Raw genomic sequence first — 18,475 nt, 5'->3', positions numbered from 1 at the left:
GCCTTCTGGCTTTCCTTGCACATGACAGAGGACTTCTGGGTGGGACACATCACATCTGCTCTGTCCCATGTGGCAGCCACTTACAGTCTCCTAGACTGTGGCTGCTCTGAATTGGACATTAACTCTAAAATGCACACTGGATTTTGAAGACTGCTTTGAGAAAAAAAGTATCCCTGTCATTGCACTGACTACTTTACCAAATAGTTCTAACAAAGTAGATTAAATAAAATGAAATACACATTTCTCCCATTTCTTATTACTTTTGTTTTTAGTGTGGCTACCAGAAACTTAAAATTATATATGCTGGCCTGTGTTCTGTTTGCACTGGATAGCACAGCACCAGATCAAAGAGGAGGTGGGACTCCACACATCCACCAAGGCTAGGAAATCATTTCCATGGGGAACAACAACTGGCTCTGTTGTCCCAACACAAAAGTGCAACACCAGTGTTCACTTAAACTAGATCCATTAAAATAAACATTTTCAAACGAGGGGCCCATGAATGCTGAGCAACGTAATTCATCCCTAGGAATTCTTGGTTTACATTTTCACCACCCCCTGACATCACCCTCCAAAGAAATCAATTGGAATGTGAAGTCATGCTCTAAGCCAACCCACTCCACCTGCCCCTTGACAGGCACACAGTGGGCTGTGGTGTATTTCACTACTTTAAAAACACCTGCAGTTATCACTGGCCAACACACAGAGCTGTGCACCAATAAGACAACGGACATAGGAAGCAGTGAATCAATGAGACAGGTCATGTATCCAAGATGCCATATCATGAACAAATATTAACAATGCTTAATACTCTGATGTGAGCATTGAACCCAATCAAAGATGCACAATGAAGCACGCGGATAGACTGCCCACAGCATTTGCGTGGCAGCCACTCTGTGTTCAATGGACTCAACTTCTCAACAAAACCACGAGCTCTCTGTAAAGTGTCTCTACATCATTCATTTCTGTGATAGGTTGGCTTTTTGTTTCAAAATGACAGCAAATAAGTTTAACAAGAGAGTTTATGATTCATTTGTCTCAGAAATCTCAATGTACTTTGAGTTGAGGCACAACTGTGCATCAAGACTGTGGTGACCCCACTCTCCACCGGCAAGACAGTAGCCAGCAGCCGTGGCCTCACATCTTTTCCTGTTACTGCTAGAAGTACCAGAGTTTGACTGTATTCCCTCTGCTCCCTAACCCTATCACAAGGTTACTGGGTGTCCTGCCTACTCACTATGCTCACAGATGTCACCTCCACCCTTCCAGCTCCCCACCAGTCCCGGAGACAAAGGACTGCACGTCCCCAAGGAAAGCTGCAGCGCCTTACCAAAGAGCAGGGAGACAGACATGGACAGCTTATTACAAGTTCTATGGATCCTCACCTGGTTCTAAGCCCCTAAATCTAACGCTTGTTCCTGAATGAAAAGTATTCTGCTCAACCCTGAATTCCAAATATAAGATCGATATGTTTCTAAATCACCAGCATTACATACATCCATGTAGCAAATATTAGCTGAGTATCCATTTTCCAAAAAGCATTCTAACCACTTGAAATATTGCCACGAACAGCACATATAGCATCCTAGACCCCATACATTAGATAGAGGGAAAGGCAGTGTGTACAAAGCAATAGATGAGTCAGTCAGATAATGAGTGATGAATGGCATTAACAAATCAAACAGGATGAAAGTGACAATGGTGTTGGGAAGCGATGGTCACATCTGCACTGAGAACTGAAATAAACAAGGATGTAGCATCCAACGTGCCAACCTCGGGTGTGGGGGCAGCTGGGGACCCTGGGAGGCAGTGAGGCCAGAGGGATGGGGGTTGAGTCGACAGTGACGTCAGAGGTGGAGGATTAGGTTGAAAGAGCCAGGTCACACAAGAGCTTTTAGGACATGGAAAGAAATCTGGATTTCACAATGGGAAGCCATCAACTGGCAGATAAACCTAGAGCGGAACAATGGCTTGTGAGGGGAATACACAGTGCAGACCTATGAGAAGCCAGTCGTCAGGTAGCAAGTGGCTGTGGAAATCCAGATGAGAAACGAGAATGGTGGCACCACATCGTGGTCAGGGAAGGCATGAAGGCTGCTCAGAACTGACCTCTAAACAGGTCATGAAATTTACATGGCCTTATATGCATAATAGCATCTGCTGTCTAGTGAGGGCAAATGTCACCACTTACATCACTTGCCCAATACAATAAAATACTCCCATCACTGACTTATTTGTGCTCTCACAGGACTTTAAATACACCTTAACCCTGATACTCATTCTGTTGTCCTGTCCTTACTGACACCATTAGTCCCCACCCTTACATTGGGATGTCCTAAGACTTAGGAACGGCATCTTTTTTCCATCCCATAGTATACCGCAATATTAATATTAGTTTGGAATTAAATATTTGGGGTTGGAAGAATAGTTGCTGAGTGAATGGGTGGATTGGATAGTGGAAAGCAAGAATAGAGTACACATTAACACCAAGATTAAAAACCCTAAAGTGACTGACTTGTTGGCTTATTTATAAGGAGACTGGAGGATTTAGAAGAAGCTGCTTATTATATTAACACCAATGAACAGATCACTGTTTGTTGATGGTCTAATTACAGGAAGGGACACCAGAGATGGGTCAGTTGTTGAATCTATTGAGAAGATCAGATCAGGTTCCATGTCTAACATTCCACAGAGGAGAACTCTTGGCCTCTTGAAACTGTGGCTATTTTATAAGAAGTATAAAAATGATTTAACCTCATGCAATAGAAAGAAAATGAGATATACCTATGTAAGACTTCCAGGCAAGCACAAACATGACAAAACACAGATTCCTCATTTCACTCCCAGAGGCGCCCTAGGCCCCCATTCATATTGGTCCAGGGAAGCCAAAAGACACCTCCCTTTGATCTGGAGTTAAGCATAAATCCAGGAAGCGCATCCACATTACTACTATACAACTATATGATTAAGCCTCATTCCTCCTAAGAAGGTAAGACTACGTTTTAGTATAAATGTATCTTTCTTTAGAGACCCAGCTTGTTTCAGTAGTCTGAGTTGGCACGCTGTGAAATGTGAAAGCAAATATATATCTTTTAAAACAATCCCAGATGATTTTTCAGCTGCCACTCAGTACCTCCCCAGCTCCCAGGTACCATTTACACAGTCTCAGCAGCAGAGTGCCTTGAAGGCAGGTGTAACACTCGGCAACCATTTTTCTTAAAGATTTATGTATTTAAAAGCTGATTTACAAAGGAAGAGAGTATCTTCCAGCTGCTGGTTCACTCCCTAGATGACAGCAATGGCCTAGCCTGAGCCACGCTGAAGCCAACAACCTCATTCAGGTCTCCCACATGGGTAGTAGGGTACCAAGAACTTCTGCTGCTTTTCCCAGGTCACTAAAAAGGAGTTGATTCAGAAGTGGAACAGATGGGGCAGGAATCAGTGTCCGTACAGAACGCAAACATTGCAGGTGGTAATTTTTCCTACCATGCCAGAACACTGCCCAAATGACATCCAAATGACATGCCTCTTATTTCTCTTATTTAAAAGCCATTTGGGGACTGTAAGGTCAATGGGTGCCAGCCCTCCAGGAGACACCGGGCTCTCTGGAAATATTTTTGGTTGATACAACTGAGGGTTCCACTGTTATGTAAAGGTGGAAGCCAGGAATACTGCTTGACATCCATCCTACAATCAGACCCACAAGGAAAAAATCTCCATCCCAATAATGCTCTGGGAATTTCTATGCTAAATAATACAACTTGCTAAGGAATTTTAAATAGTGACTACCAACAGACTTTTCCTGGGACACACTGCCCTACCTGCCTCAGGCAGGACAAGTGGTTGACCAGATGGTTAAGTTTATCATCAACCTGGAAATGGAAATAGGTCATGTAGTATATAGCTGCTACAGAGTCATCCCTATATTTATTTTGTGCATTTATTCTCTTACTGCTTAATAAATGAGAGCACACTTTACAGCTTAAAAATACCCAACTATGAACTCCCAGCTGTGGCTAGATTCTACCTCAGGGTTCCCTAAGGCCCAAGTCAGGAAGCCAGCTGGGCTGCACCCCTCCCAGGAAGCTCTGGGAAAGAATCCTAGCTCATTACGGCTGCTCTCAGAATTCACTTGCTTCCGGCTGCAGGACAGAGGCCCATCTCCTTGCTGGCTCTCAGTGACAGGCCATTCAGCCCAATTCTGCCCACATTCCCTTGTGGCGTGGCCCCTACTGGGCCCACAGTCCACGAGGGAGAATCTCCTCCAAGTTCAGTCTCTCTCACTCTGATCTCCTGACTTCTCCCGTCTCCCACCTTTCTCAGACCTCCAGACCTACAAAAAAACAAAAAAAAAACAAAAACAAAACCAGAAAGGTGTCATGTGATAAATCCAGAATATCTGAGAGTAATCTCCAAGTCAGCTGATTTGGAGCTGTAACAACTGCTACGACAGCCCTTCCCAGCAGGCGCTAGACTAGCTGCTGACTGCACAACGGCTCGTGCACAGGAACGCAGGAATCCTGAGGGACGGCCTGGATTTCTGCCTTTCACATTTTTTATACATTATCTCATTAAATTATAACAGCGGCCCCTTGAGGTGGTTTTTTTTTTTAAATCCTCTACAGACAAGGAGAATATCTACTCTCAGATAATTTGGCAATTTCTCAAAAACTGGGTAAAGAATATATGGGAATTCTCCACGTCATTTGTTTTTATCTTTTTCTGAGTCTAAAATTATTTCAGAATAAAAGGTCTTCCAAAAGGATAATTTCTCCAAAGATCACGTCACCAGAAATTGGAAGGGACTGAGCTTCTTAAAGCCCAGGCAGTGGACCTCCCATCTTGCTTATCTGAAACCAACGCACAAGGCATTTATTTCTAAGATGATGACATCTCTGCTACCCCTGACATACACCTGGACCAGGGTTTCTTAAATTCTACTGTCAATTAGAATCAGGACAGTCTTGGGAGAATAGATGTGCCCTGGCCCCATCCTCAGACACCGTGCTTTCCCTGATCTGGGTGGAACCGGAGTCTACACACCGGCGACATTTCTTTAAAAGCTGCCTGTACTATGAATCACTGTTCTAGACTTGCTTCTAAGTCACAAATAACAGAATATGTAACGTGAGACACAGATCGGCTTTTATTTCACACACACAGGAAATGTTTTACAGCAATGGAATTTGTTCCACTTCCACGCATTTCACTGGGAAATGCTGACTGCGGAACATAAATGGGAACCACTATCCATTAGCTTATTTAAGAGTAACCACATATTTCAGCAATATTTTCTATCATCTCTCCAGTCTACGTAAAGCCAGCCTAGACTCACTGATCCAATGTCATTTGTTAATGAATTTGTTTCTGAATTACCTACAGAGAAATTAAGTTGGGGTAACACTTCATTTGCCTCCTGGAAATAAAATGGGGCTGTGAGAGAGGGAACTGCAAACAAACAAACAAACAAAAAAATCACAGGATGAATGAACCCACAACCACGGAAACTCAGGCTGTTGGGGAGCTCCATATTTGGTAAATCAGCAGAAATAATCTCCTTTTACCAGCTTAGTTCAATCCCTCTTAAAGACTGTATTTCAAATCAGGGTGAGCACGGGGCTGACTTCTAGTGAAAAAGCCACGATGTGCACTGTGTGATTTATAATTTATGTTGGAAAGTGTGCCCCCTTGACTCGCTGTTGTAATAAGGGCAGATGAAATATTCCAAAGCTCAGTGTAATGAATAAGTAATCAAAGGAATTCAGCCGAGAATAAAATCCCAAGCTACATCAAAGGCCTCCCTTCAGGAGAGGTGCACATGTGGTCCAGACAGAACACTCTCACCAGACTCGTATTATGGTATTTAGTGTATTCTTCCCTGTAATTGGATAGAAAAACCGTGGGAACCAGCTTTCGGCACAATCACTTGATGTGGCTGGAGAGGAACTCCTGGGTTTGTGGACAGAAATGTGTATGAAGTCTAGGCAAATATTTTTGGTTATGGAAATCTTAATGTGCACCGTTATCATTAGGTCTGTTTATATATGGCCTTCAGGAATTAATCAGTACAGCTTTCTCTCCAACTGTTTATTGCTGTTGGTGGGAAACCATGCAGTTTGACCAAATCTTATGTTCTGCAGAAGGGAACTCTTCTAAGCCACTGTCTTAGGGTTATGAAAAACAAGAATGTAACATGGATAAGCCCAGTCACTTGACTCACTCAACACAATCAATGAAACAGTGACTGTGATAGGATATATCCTGGGTAACGCTAGCATGTACAGGCACGTCACACTCGCAAGGTGGGAGGCGTCACACGCATGCCAGACTGGCCCAGTGCTGCTTCCCATGGGGATCATTCTTCTCAATGAGGCCATTCGTCCAGCTCTTCTGCCCCTGACTACACACCTAGATGCTGCTGGGATCCACACTGGACTTTCAGAGATCAGGCGTCCTAAGTGCTTAGCTCTTCTTTTTTTTTCCCAACAAACACTACAAAAAGAGCTACTTTGAACCTTAAATATCCACGTGCCATCTGGCATTTAAACACGATAAATCTGAAGCTGAGTATCTCCAGATTTTTTAAGTTTTTGAGAGGCAGAGACAATGCAGGTAAGTGCACAAGTACCCATCTGCTGGTTCACTCCCTGAATGTTCCCCACGGAACATTCCCCAGCTGGGGCCAAAGCCAGAGCTAAGAACATACTCCAAGTCTCCCGTGGAGATGACAGAAACCTAAGCCCATGAGCCATCCCCTGCTGCCTCATCCAGTGCATGTCAGCAGGAAGCAGGAAGTCAATCAGCACAGACAACAGAGCCCAGCAAGGTTGAGGTGGGACAGATGGCTAGTTAAAAGACCTGCTCCGGGGCCCCCTACTGTAACAACCCTAAGTGCTCAATCAGCATTAGTGATGATGTTATCTGGGTTAAAACTTGTTCCTGTCTGGGTGCGTAAGGATTAGCATTAGTGAATTCTGAAAACTGCTATTTGCTAGGCTGGGCTACTGTGACCGTGAACACAATTATCATGACAACTTCCGACGTGCCAAGAGCCATCTTCAACCTGTGCAATATTTTTCTTTCAACTAAGTATCCACAGGCCTCACATGGAAGCTACTGTCATTACATTCATCTTATCAAGAAGGAAATTGAGCATAGAGAGGAGTTAATTTACTAAGATCATGCCAAAAGTATGTGCCCAACGCTATACCATGTTTTCATAGGCAAATTAACCCAAATCATAGCTGATTTTGTAATTCTTTCATGTTCTCTCACTTCATTTCTTCAAAGTTGGTCAAATGGGGATTACTTCCTTCCCCCCAATCAAAAACCCCCACACAGTCCCATCAGGATGACTGTCAAAGTGTTCTCCACAGGCTCACAAGCTTCAAGATGGGAGAACCACCACGAATAAACCTCCTACTAACTGCCAAGCTAAGAAAGGAGCCTAAGCCTTCACAAGCCTGTAAGAGAAATGCCACGTCCACTTTACAAGTGAGGACAGACAGTAAGGCAGGGACACAGGGGTGTGGAGGTGGAGAGTGATGCTGGGGGCATCCGAAGGGAGGGCCTCTCCATCTCCCCTGAAAGACAATTCGAGCTGCCCATAGTCACCATGGGGTCCAACACTTTGGCAAGACCCTTGGCTGCTTTTTCCTTTTTAATAAAGAGTTTGGCCTGGTGTTTTGCTAAAAGTGTTGCTATAAGTGAATAATTTCCCTAATTATGTCTGAAGACAACTGAAGGAAAGAAGCCAAAAAAAAGTCTTTGTACCTCGATGAATTGGGCAATAGCCTAAGAAAACATCTCTGATTTGGGTCAGCTTGTATCAAAAACATGTAAATACAACCCTGTTTAATCCTTAATTTCGCATGATCCTCTCAAGTGACCGAAAAGTTCCAAGGGGGTAGATGTAACTCAACAAACCCTGCTGGCTAACACGACCCTCCAAAGCAGCACAGCGAGTTTCCTTCTCCTTGCCCAGAGACGAAGGTCATTTAACTTCAGCCCTTTTATGAATGGAAATCAGCTTTCTAAAGACTCCTTGGCAGGCAGTGACCAGCAACAGGCCACTCAATGTGACTGAGCTTTCTGAGTCATAAAATACTTTTGAAAAAGAGAGATCAAAGCATCCCTGCCGCCTATTGAAACCCAATTGCTTCCAAGGTTCCTTCTAGGGACCTGGGCTCCTGGGAGAATGGGTCCCTGCAGTTGCACTCTAAAAAGGCCACCTCAAAAGAAAGACACAATGGGGACATTAGGGCAGCCAACCATGGGGGAGAAATGCCACTTGTGGCTTAACTGTCGGAGACAAAGAAAGAGGAAATGCAGAAAAACCAAATGACAAAATTGGATGGTGCTGCTAGAATGGAGCCTGTAGGAAATGCTCGGGGGAGACCTTGATCCTGAGATATATTTCACCAAGAGCTTCTGATGCACCTCTGAGCTGGGTGGACACAGGCCAGAAGAGCCTGCCAGGCATCAGAATAGTTTACTGCTCCCTCCAGCTGGGCTTCACTCAGTGTAGGTACCCCTGAATTACAGAGCTGGGCAGAATTACAAGCGAAGTGACAGCTCTTGCAAGTCTTTGCACTCAGGGTCTTCACATGAAGAATGCAATTTGGCTTAGAGTTTCCGAAGCAAGAGGTGTGTTTTGAACTGGAATGCATGGTTGTCAGTCATGCTGGGTACCAACAAAGGTCACATCATCTGAGACCTAGGATTTGCCCCTTATGGTGAACCACAGAGCCCTGGTAGAAGATGCTGAAAGATGTTTGCTTTACAAAGAGGGAGAATGGGCTGGGTGCTTGGCACAGCAGTTCAGAGGCTGCCTGGAATGCCATCCTGGAGTTCCACAGTGTGAGGTCTGGCTCCTCCCTCCAGCTTCCTGTTAATGGCAGACCTCGGGAGGCAGTGGTAATGACTCCTAATAGCCGGGTTTCTGGCATTCCCATGGGAAATCTGGACTCCGTGTCCAGCTGTTGGTTTCACTGCAGGCTTTTGGGGAGTGAACCACGGAGAGGAAAGCCTTTGCTCTCATTCCCTCTCCCCTCACCCGGCCTCTACATTGCTTCTGGAATCAACAAACATTGTAAGGCATTTCTTTCAAGCTTAGCACAAGACAAGCTGAGATCCATGCTAAGTTTTCTCATGGCACACATTTTCGGAAGACTTCTCCCATGTCCATGTGCCTTTGAAATCTCTGAGATCACATTTGGGCACCAGTTTCACCAGCACCCCCATTTCTAAAACCATACCTACGAGCATCTGGTTCCAGAGCTGATTCGCAGTTTGATGCACGCAACAGCAGCCAATTTCAGCTCTGAGCCAAGCGCCCCACCTTCTCCAGCTCGGAAGCTCTGGGACCTGGTTTTAGCACCCATCTCGTGTACAGCAGCATCTGCTGTGTCCTGCACAGTGCCTGCCACACAGAGGCTGGTCAACAGTTACTGGGAAACAAGTCCATGTATCCTTCGAGTAAATTCCAAAAATGCAAGCACTGCCATAAAGTGATTCTCAAGTGTCAGTAGACATCAGAATCATTTTGGGAAATTAAACACACGCGTTTCTGAGTCTGACTTTCTGAGTTTGTGTTGTGGATAAAGAAATCCACTCTCTCAGCACCTCCAGTGAGGCTGAAGCTGCTGCTGCTGCTTTGTAATCAGTGCCCTGACTACAAGGGGCCACTGAAGTGGGGCACTCCGGAGCAGAAAAGTCTCCTAGATGGGAGAATACAGGAGGGAGGGTACAGACACCACTGCAACAACGTGAAGTGAGCAGGCACATGGTACAGCAGCTAAGATGCTGCTTAGGAAGCCCAGACCCACATCGGAGTGCCCACCTGCCAAGTCCTGGCTGTGCTTTGCATTCCAGCTTCTGGATAATGCTTACCCTGCAAGGCAGCAGGTGATGGCTTAAGCATTTGGGCCTTTGCCATCCATCCACGTGGGAGGCCTGGATGGAGTGCCTGGCCCAGCCTTAGTGACTTTGGGCATTTGGGAAGTAAAATGACACATGGAAACTCTGTTTCTTGCTCTCTGTGGGTCTTTCAAATAAGCAATTTTTTTAAAAAGGGGTTACAGCACAGCACAGCACAGCACATTAAGTTGCCGCTTGCGAATGCCCACGGCCCTTGCAGTAGTGTTTGGCATCAAGTCCTGCCTGTGCAAACCCAATGTCTTGTTCATGTGCCCGTGAGGCAGCAGTTGGCAGTCTGAGTACTGGAGTCCATGGCAGCCCTAGATAGGATCTGGATGGAATTTTGTACTCCTGGTTCCAGCTCTGGCTATCCCTGACTCCTGGGGATATTTGAGGAATGAGTCCATGGATAGAACATCTGTCTCATCTTCTACATTACTCTACCTTTCAAACAGATAAACAATACATCATAAAACTTGAAAAAAAAAAAAAAACTCCTGCCAGGCAGAATAGGAAAAAAAAAGTAGAAAAAAAGAACACAGAAAATTATGGAAGACAGGGTGAAATTCCTAAAAATCATAAGCTTCAATAGCAGGGGCATGCTGGATTCAAGGATCCTCTCCCCACAGTCACGGTCAGAGGAGGGAGGATAGTTTAAAGGACACAAAGGGCAGACAGGGGTTCTACTAGACTAATCTGTAGTCTCAGGATTCCACGAAGCACAGCAGCCAACCCAAACACCTTTGCAGAAGTACAATATGACCAGGTGCACTTGCGCAGTTGTACCACTTCCTGGGTGACCTAGGCAACAGCATCCAACATTTGAAAAATGTGCCCCCAAATGGAGAGGACAGGCAGGATTCACTGAGGATAATTTGCAGCTCTTGCTCTGTCAATTATTGTGAGCAAGTAACAACCGATTCAACAAAATAAAGCGGGGCTTGTCGGCTGAAGGGAGGGTTGGGATGCATTTCAAGCATAGCTAACTCTGAATTATTAAGGGAAATTCCCTGCCAGAGAAATCCTAGGTGGATTATGGCTGCATGCATGCGTGCCGCAGGCATGTACAAGCAGACAAGCCCTCTGTGCTAAGTAGCCCTGCCACCTTTTCACACTTTTGGGATTTCCCTATAGTTGGAAAGATGGTCAGCTCTACTACTGGTACTTTGCCAAGGCCTTTAAAAATGACGTAGCCACTTTCCTAATATACACTGCACGCACTCCAGGAGCTGGCTATTCCCAGCTAACGCAATCTAGAGACTAGGGATTCTGCCTCATTTTTAGAGAAACCCTGACTTAGAGACCTAGATGAAGTTTCTCTTCTGGTCTCATTATTTCATGTCCGTCTGTGTTCATGGAAGGAGACGTGTCTTCCCCCTCTCCTCTGGCACGGAACTCAGACGAATTCGGCCAGCAAGCATGTTAGGGACTTAGCTCGCTCCTGAACTCTTGAACCAGCCACTATTCTGAATTTATTATGGTAGTTGCTAATTAACTTGAGACAACTTTGGAACCCCCTGCTTGGCCAAAGCAGCTGAGCAATGTTGATGAGTAACTAGAAAAATAAACTCTCCTGACTGAGTCCCTTCTGCTCCGTCTCCTCTTCAGTCTCCTGGTGAAGTGTTGCGTTCACTCAGCATTCCGCACGATCTCACAGGATTCACTAGGTCTACCTGAGAGTTTCGCATTGGAGAACAGGTGTGTCGTTAGAGATTCGCAGAATGTCAAAGATGTTAAGGTGCCAAGTGTCACCGCTCACAACTGCTATTCTTCACGGAGAACGGGATAAACCCCACGATGTGTTCATACCATTTCCTGTTTATATGAACCATCTGTGATACGAGAGCACCAGAAAGGGCATGCCAAGTCAACAAACCTAAGACAAGGTACTTGGCATCCCTGATCATCACACCAGTGCCAACAAAACCCACCACAGGGTACCACTTCACACCATCCCTCACTGGTCAGAATGCCTAGGAGCCGTCCCCAGTGTCAAGGAGGAAGTAGCATGCCTGGAATGCTCAGAAAGGACTGCTCAGTGTAAGTTAGTACAAGCACTCTGACAGACTCGAGAAACCTACTAAAGCTCAACAGGTGGTACCCACAGAGAGCTGCCTGACAGTTCACCAAAAACCAGATGTGAAAACGTGTAGCAATTCATATATGATTTTATATGTATAATTGTATATGTACACACATATATATACATAATTTTCTTTTTTAAAAACAGCCTCCCACCCGAAGCAGAGATTCATTCAACAACTAGATAGAAACTCCAGAGAAATATCTTATGCTTTTTACTTCTATAACGAATACCTTATGATCCTACTTAGGTAAACTTTTCTAACTGGCAATATCAAACTGTGTTGGCAAATAATTCCTGTGGTTCCCTCTAGAGGGCGGTGCTGGGGAGGGGGGACAAAGGGAGCAGCCTTCCGGGATGTGAACTAAATTTTCCCTGACCTGCTGGTGGAGGTGGATGTGAATTATGCGAAAACACAGGAGGCTGTACTCAGGGTTGTCCCATGTTTCTGCATCTGGTCACCCATTAGTACCTTAGTGGGACTGGTTTCAGAAGCCCCTGACAAATACTAAAATCACTGGAAACTCAAGTTCCTTACATACAATACGACATTTGCTTGCGATGTATACATATCCTTCTGTATGTATTAAATCATTTCCATATCAGTTAATATCTAACAATATAGATTAAGTCAAGAGGTACATCACTGTATTATTTAGGGCTAGCACTGTGGCAGAGCAGGTAAAGTTGCTGCCAGCATCCCATACAGACCCCATTCTAAATCCTGGCTATTCCACTTGCAATCCACCTCCCTATTCCTGTGCCTGGGAAAGCAATGGAGATGGGCCCCTGCATCCATGTGGGAGACCTGGAAGAAGCTCTTGGCTCCTGCCTTTGGACTGCTCAGCTGTGGCTGTTGCGGCCACTTAGGGAGTGAATCAGCAGATGGAAGATCTTTCTATCTCTCCTCCTCTCTGTAAATCTGACTTTGCAATAAAAATAAATAAATCTTTAAAAAAAATACTTGGATTTGCAGGTGGTTGAGTGCAGGATCTGTGGCTACAAATGCTGATTATATGCTTAGCCTGTCATAAACTACGGCTTCGGCCCCATCACAATGCTGGAGAACTTTAAGCTATCCTTGTGTCACAGCTTGAGTGATCCTTTGTTCCCTCTGCAAGAGTGCGTCTCTTTCTTAGGAGAAAATGAGAGATGAGTCACATAATCTGAGTGTCCATCACTTGCCGGGAGTGAATTCCCAGAGACTCAATGCAGGGAGGCTGAGCTTCACGGGGAAGTAGGTCTTCCTTGCCAGGAACCACTGCACTCCCTTCCATTAACCCGCCATGGCCCCAGGGAAGCAACTCTCATTATTCCCATTATACAGTTGAAGAAACCAAGGCATGTGCAAGTTACATAACTTGCCTAAGGTTCTATGAGTCAGGGCTGGTGTGGGAATGATAAGCTGGGAAGTCTGTTTTCAACCACTGAGCTTAAGTCACAACGACATGGTAGGATAATTCCTGAAGACTCAAGGATGACGGAAGAGACGGAAGTCAAGGAATTCAGGAGAGTTACCACAGCAAAGAACCAGGCTGCACGAGCATGCACACACATGTCTAAGGGCACTACAACCACATTGTAATACACAGGTCATTCATGAGCCACATGCATCATAGAAATGGTTCCAGCTGAGCTGGGGATTGTTCAGCCTTTGTTTTTTATTCTGCAAATGGACCCAAAGATACTGTGACTGTGGCTGTCATGACAATTTGGAGCTAAATTTCAGGCTATGCTTTGACGAGGGATGCTGGAAAAGCAAAGGTCACAAAAAGCTTCAGCTGGCAAAGAACACGGGCATCCTCCATCCCTGAGTCACCGCCCACCTGCTTTCCTTCAGGTGCCAGCTTCTGATAACAACCTCGAGCAAGCTTTCTCACAGCTTCCTCTTTCTGCCGGGGCCAGACTGTGATGGCCATGTGTCGCTCCCCCCCACACACACACACACACACTCTGCTGTCAGTTCAAGGTACTTGTTGACTCTATGTAGAGCACAGTCATCTGGCTACGCCTTGTGTGTTGGCATTAGACTGAAGCGTGAGTATCATTCACATGGATACCCTTGGCCTGGTACACCACAGATTACACTAAGAGCAAGTAAAGCTTGTCTCAAATGCTTTTCAGTGTTCTGCCTCTCAGGGTGCGACACAGAATCCTGCCAGCACCCAACTACAAACACACCACACTCTCCGAGAGCATCTCACGTGAACAGAACACCCCCACCAGCTGCTTAAAAGAAAACAAAAGGCTCGGGTTGAGGAAAAGCTGGGCTGTCCTGCGCTGAAATACAGTTTTCCCATTTCAAAGCCACGAAGACGCATGCAGCTTGTTAGATTTATAGAAAGCCTGGTCTCCCAAGACTTGACAAAGCGAATGGCATTCATCACGTTAATTTCCTTGGGGATCGTCTCAAACTCAGAGAATGAAAAGGCCCAGACCATTAAACATCAAAAGAAAGCTCTAAATGGTAATTAAAGTTCTATTATATTTTCTTTTTCAAGGAGATTAGATTAATTCAATTGCGAATATTAGAAGTATCAAAGCTGACAGTGTGAGTATGCGGAGCTGATTACTGCAGACATCTGTTCATTCAAGTTACACCAAACATGCAATGGAGACTTGCATTTGGCCCGGGGTGTACTCACCAAGCCGGCACACGTAGACACTGCCACCAAGGAGGACCTGTCATTTCTGATGAGTCCCTGATAGAAACACGGCTGCACCATGCCCTCCTGGGTCTCCGAAGCACCATCTTTGCCAAGTACCTGGACGATGAAGTGACTGCTCAAAATCGTCGAGGGCCGAAGTTCCAAGTGTAGTTCCTGTCCAAATGCTGAAAATCGGTAGTGCAGGGAGCTCCCGGCACTCTGTGCCGATCGCTTCCTCCTGCCGCTGTGCAAGATGTCGTGAGAAATATATGACCCGCCTGAGTCCACTTCCACTGGCGTGACAAAGACGTAACCTGCCAGGGGAAAAGTTTAGCTGTCAGTGCCCAGAGCGTCTCATGCCAGGCGGCCACCTCGCAACAGGTTGGCAGAATAGCAAGATGCAGCTCATGGGGCTCTCTCCTCCTGCCCTGCACCCAACTCCCAGAGAACTTGGAGCAACTGACCAGGACCGGGCCCTGTGGACTGCAATTGGCACTACCACACTACCTCCTCCAGGAACCAAAAACCCAGCACACTTTTGATCAATGTCCATACGGCAGAAGGAAAAAGTCACAACTTGAAAGTGATTGTATCTAGTCACCGTAGTGCCATCAATGGATCTCACCTGAATTTTTTTGAAGCAAAAGGAATATCAAACTGCACATACACACACAAAATAAATGGGACTATTTTATTCCAGGAGGTCCATGAGCATCACGTTTAAACTGAATTGGGAATACATCTCTCTGGCAGAGGTTACGTGTTAACTGCCAGAGTGCAGTAACGCCACATGATTGCACAGATAAGGAACCAGCTGCAGTAGCTTTTGATTTCCAGCACCTTTGTGCGTGATAATAAAACCGCCCGCACTTGCATCACCTTTAGGGCTTCACCAAGGGCATTCGGCAGCAGCAGTCCCTCTTAACTGGAGGCATACAAGAAACTGCAGGCAGAAAGAATGCCTCCCAAAGCGTCAGAACCCTCCTGAAGTCTGAGGTCTGGAATTGCTCAGGCATGTTGGCAGGGGGAGTGTCCGATCGGGGGACACCTGGAGAAGCATGCTTAAAAATACCTTCAGTGGAGCTCCCCGGAGCAGCACTAATTGCTGCCTGTTCTCGAGCAAAGGGGTAGAAAAAGAAATTTTCTGCGCGCAAGGCCCAAGCAGCCCAGGATTTGCTTTCACACGCTATTGTAACCGAGGCGCAACACCCCTGCGCATGGATTGTAATATGCCCCTTTGCACATGGACGTTCTAGTTCTTAGAGTCACATCATGGGAAACTAATTTAGAAAGTAATTGAAAAGAGTTCGAATAACTTAAGCAGAGCACATCACTCATTGGGATCCTCCAGCAAAGCAGAGGGCTTGCAGTCCACCTCCCCGCCACGAACAGCTAAGGCCGGGACAGAAGCCTGCAACCAGCAGGGATTACTGCGCAATTTGCCAAGCTGGCTCACGTGGGGAGCAAACATCCCAGGGTCACGATTTCACCTGCGGGCTCCTGCATCCGAGCCAGCTCTGCCTCATTCTAAGCTCCGTTGCCTCCTACCTCTCCTGGTTCTACTAGAACCACGTTGTCATCAACATCCCTATGTTTCAAATCAGAGGGGGGGAAAAAAACTCTCCCATTTTCTGAATCTTGAAAACCTAAGCAGCACTTCTAGAAATCGCCAACATGTTGCCTTACAGGCGTGCAGCTCTTGATTAAACGCAGGTTTTTCTTAGAGGAAACCCACCTCCTCCCTCCGACAACCATAACAGAGTTCGAACGCCATCCTTGGCATCATCACCTAAGCACAGTCTCCGTGCTATCTTGCTTTGTTCCTCTGTCCCAAGTCACCTGAAACTCCCCCCTTCCCCACTCTTATTTGGGAAGGAGTGTGGGCACTTTCTCAGGCCACCTGCCATGAATCCGCGGACACAGCCTCTACCACGCAGACACCTGCTACTAGTTTATTACTTTGAGAATAGGTAGGCTGCTGGTCCTTCAGCCAGAGTGCACTGGCTCAAGGCAGCAGGTTGGAGACAGGGTGGCCAGGCCAGATGGACTCCAGCCCTCAGATCCCAAGGAGTCAAGGGGTGCTTTCAGAAACTGCAGCCTTTCTGGCCAACACAGTGCTCTCCCACAAGCTGACTTCTGGGACTCTGGTCCCACATTGAACGATTCCCTGGCAGTCCTCTGTGACTCCACCCCCACCCCACCCCCAGATCTCCCAAAAGACCCCTTGGTTCCTGGAAAGCTAGCAAAGTTGAAATTCCAAGGCCTCCAGGGATCCAGGCTAGGCAGCAAGGTTCTGCTGGAGACCCTGGGTCAGACACCGGTGACTCCCCTAGCACCCTGGGAAAGTAATCAAGGACAGCTATCCCAGTCTGTGGCTGGGGCATCTCAGCAGGGATAAAGGACTCAAGAGGCCCACAGATACCTGCCTTTGTCTCTCGAGCCCGACGCCTTGGCCTAGCAGGTAAAATCCTCACCTTGAACGCGCCAGGATCCCATATGGGCGCAGGTTCTAATTCCGGGAGCTCCACTTCCCATCCAGCTCCCTGCTTGTGGCCTGGGAAGGCAGTCGAAGACTGCCCAAGGTCTTTGTCTCTCAAAAGCCGCCTTTGGACATCCACGATAGGAGGGCAGCAAGAGAAGGCAAGGAAAGGCGGGCGCAGACAGGAAGAGGTTCGCATTCCCTCCCACTCCAAGAACTGGTTTCCGTGGACTTCCGCCGCAGGGCGGAAGGGCATTGTCAGGTGCCTCCTGGTTGCTAATCCTGCAGCCAAGACCCTCATTTCTTATCCCAGGTGAGGTTACTTTTGCTCAGCAAGCTGGGAAGCAGGCGAGGAATTTACTCATTTACCTGACTGACAGCCCGAGGCACTGATTGCGCTGCTAAGCTCAGTCTTTGCCACACGTGCCCGACCCCTTCAAGCACGCAGCAGTTCCAGCCCCGCACACACCTGCCAGGTTGGGGGAGGGGGTGCTTTTCTCTCTGTTCTCTTTTAGGGGGAGGGGAAGGGCAGGCTAAAGAGGCTGCTCACGGAAGCTCTTAGGGATGGAGGCCAAATACGAACCGTCGTTTAATCCGCCGCCACTGTCACTGGCTAAGGCTGCGGCGACCCACGCACAGCAGACGCAGCACAGCTGGAGCGCCTGCAAGAGAAAAAGTGACATCGCGCGTGAGGGGCGCGGTGGGGTTGGCGCTGAGTGAGCTCCTGCCACCCGCTCTCGGCGCGGCCCCCAGCGGCACCTGCCTTGGCTAAGCGCCCCAGTCCTGCCGGGCCCCACGGCGGACCGGAACCCGCGGCAGCCAAGGCGCACGCGAGCAGGAGGGTGCACTCCATGGTCAGGTGCGGGCGCAGCGGCTGCGGGTGGCCGGTCGCGGCGGGCGGAGCGCACGAGCCGCGCGCATTCTCCCCGCCGCCCTGGAGCACAGTGCCCCAGGTGCGGCGCCAGGTGAGAGCCGCCGCGGTTCACATGGCACGGCGGGCGCCCCGGGACCTCGGTTCCACGGGCCGCCCGCGCGCCCTCCCTTCTGCCGGCGCTGGTTTCGGGCACTGCAGCTAGGCAGCTCCGCAGGGGCTGCGGGGGGACTCGGCGGGCCGGGGCTGGAGCGCAAAGGGCTGGGAGACTCTGTCGGTGCCTGCCCGCCCGCCCGCCAGTCTGTGCGTCTGTGTGTGTCGGTCGGATCGTCTGAGGCTCCGGGGAGAGCAGCGCCAGCTGGCTCCCCAGCGCGCCCGAGCCGAGCGCCCGCCTCTCCACCGCGCCGTGATTGGCGACCAGCGGCTCCCGGGCTCGTCCGAGCCCCCGGGCTGGTGCAAGGGCGTGGGATTCCGGG

General features: G+C 47.7%; 1 protein-coding gene across 1 annotated transcript in view; it reads right to left on the bottom strand.

The window, feature by feature from the left end:
• ADAMTS18 (ADAM metallopeptidase with thrombospondin type 1 motif 18) overlaps window positions 1-17,981 on the bottom strand; it is a 112,083-nt gene extending 94,102 nt beyond the window's left edge. The window contains exons 1-3 of the mRNA XM_040982335.1: window positions 17,892-17,981; window positions 17,712-17,790; window positions 14,647-14,963 (exon numbers count right to left, since the gene is read on the bottom strand). Of these exons, the coding sequence (XP_040838269.1) occupies window positions 14,647-14,963; window positions 17,712-17,790; window positions 17,892-17,981 (486 nt within the window). The remainder of the gene's footprint in view (window positions 1-14,646; window positions 14,964-17,711; window positions 17,791-17,891) is intronic.
• Between the last annotated feature and the right edge of the window lie 494 nt (window positions 17,982-18,475).

This window comes from Ochotona curzoniae, unplaced genomic scaffold (genome assembly GCF_017591425.1).
Source record: "Ochotona curzoniae isolate NIBS_2020 unplaced genomic scaffold, NIBS_Ocur_1.0 contig_3622, whole genome shotgun sequence".
Classification (NCBI taxonomy): Eukaryota; Metazoa; Chordata; class Mammalia; order Lagomorpha; family Ochotonidae; genus Ochotona; species Ochotona curzoniae.
This window is presented reverse-complemented; position numbering and strand designations above follow the sequence as displayed.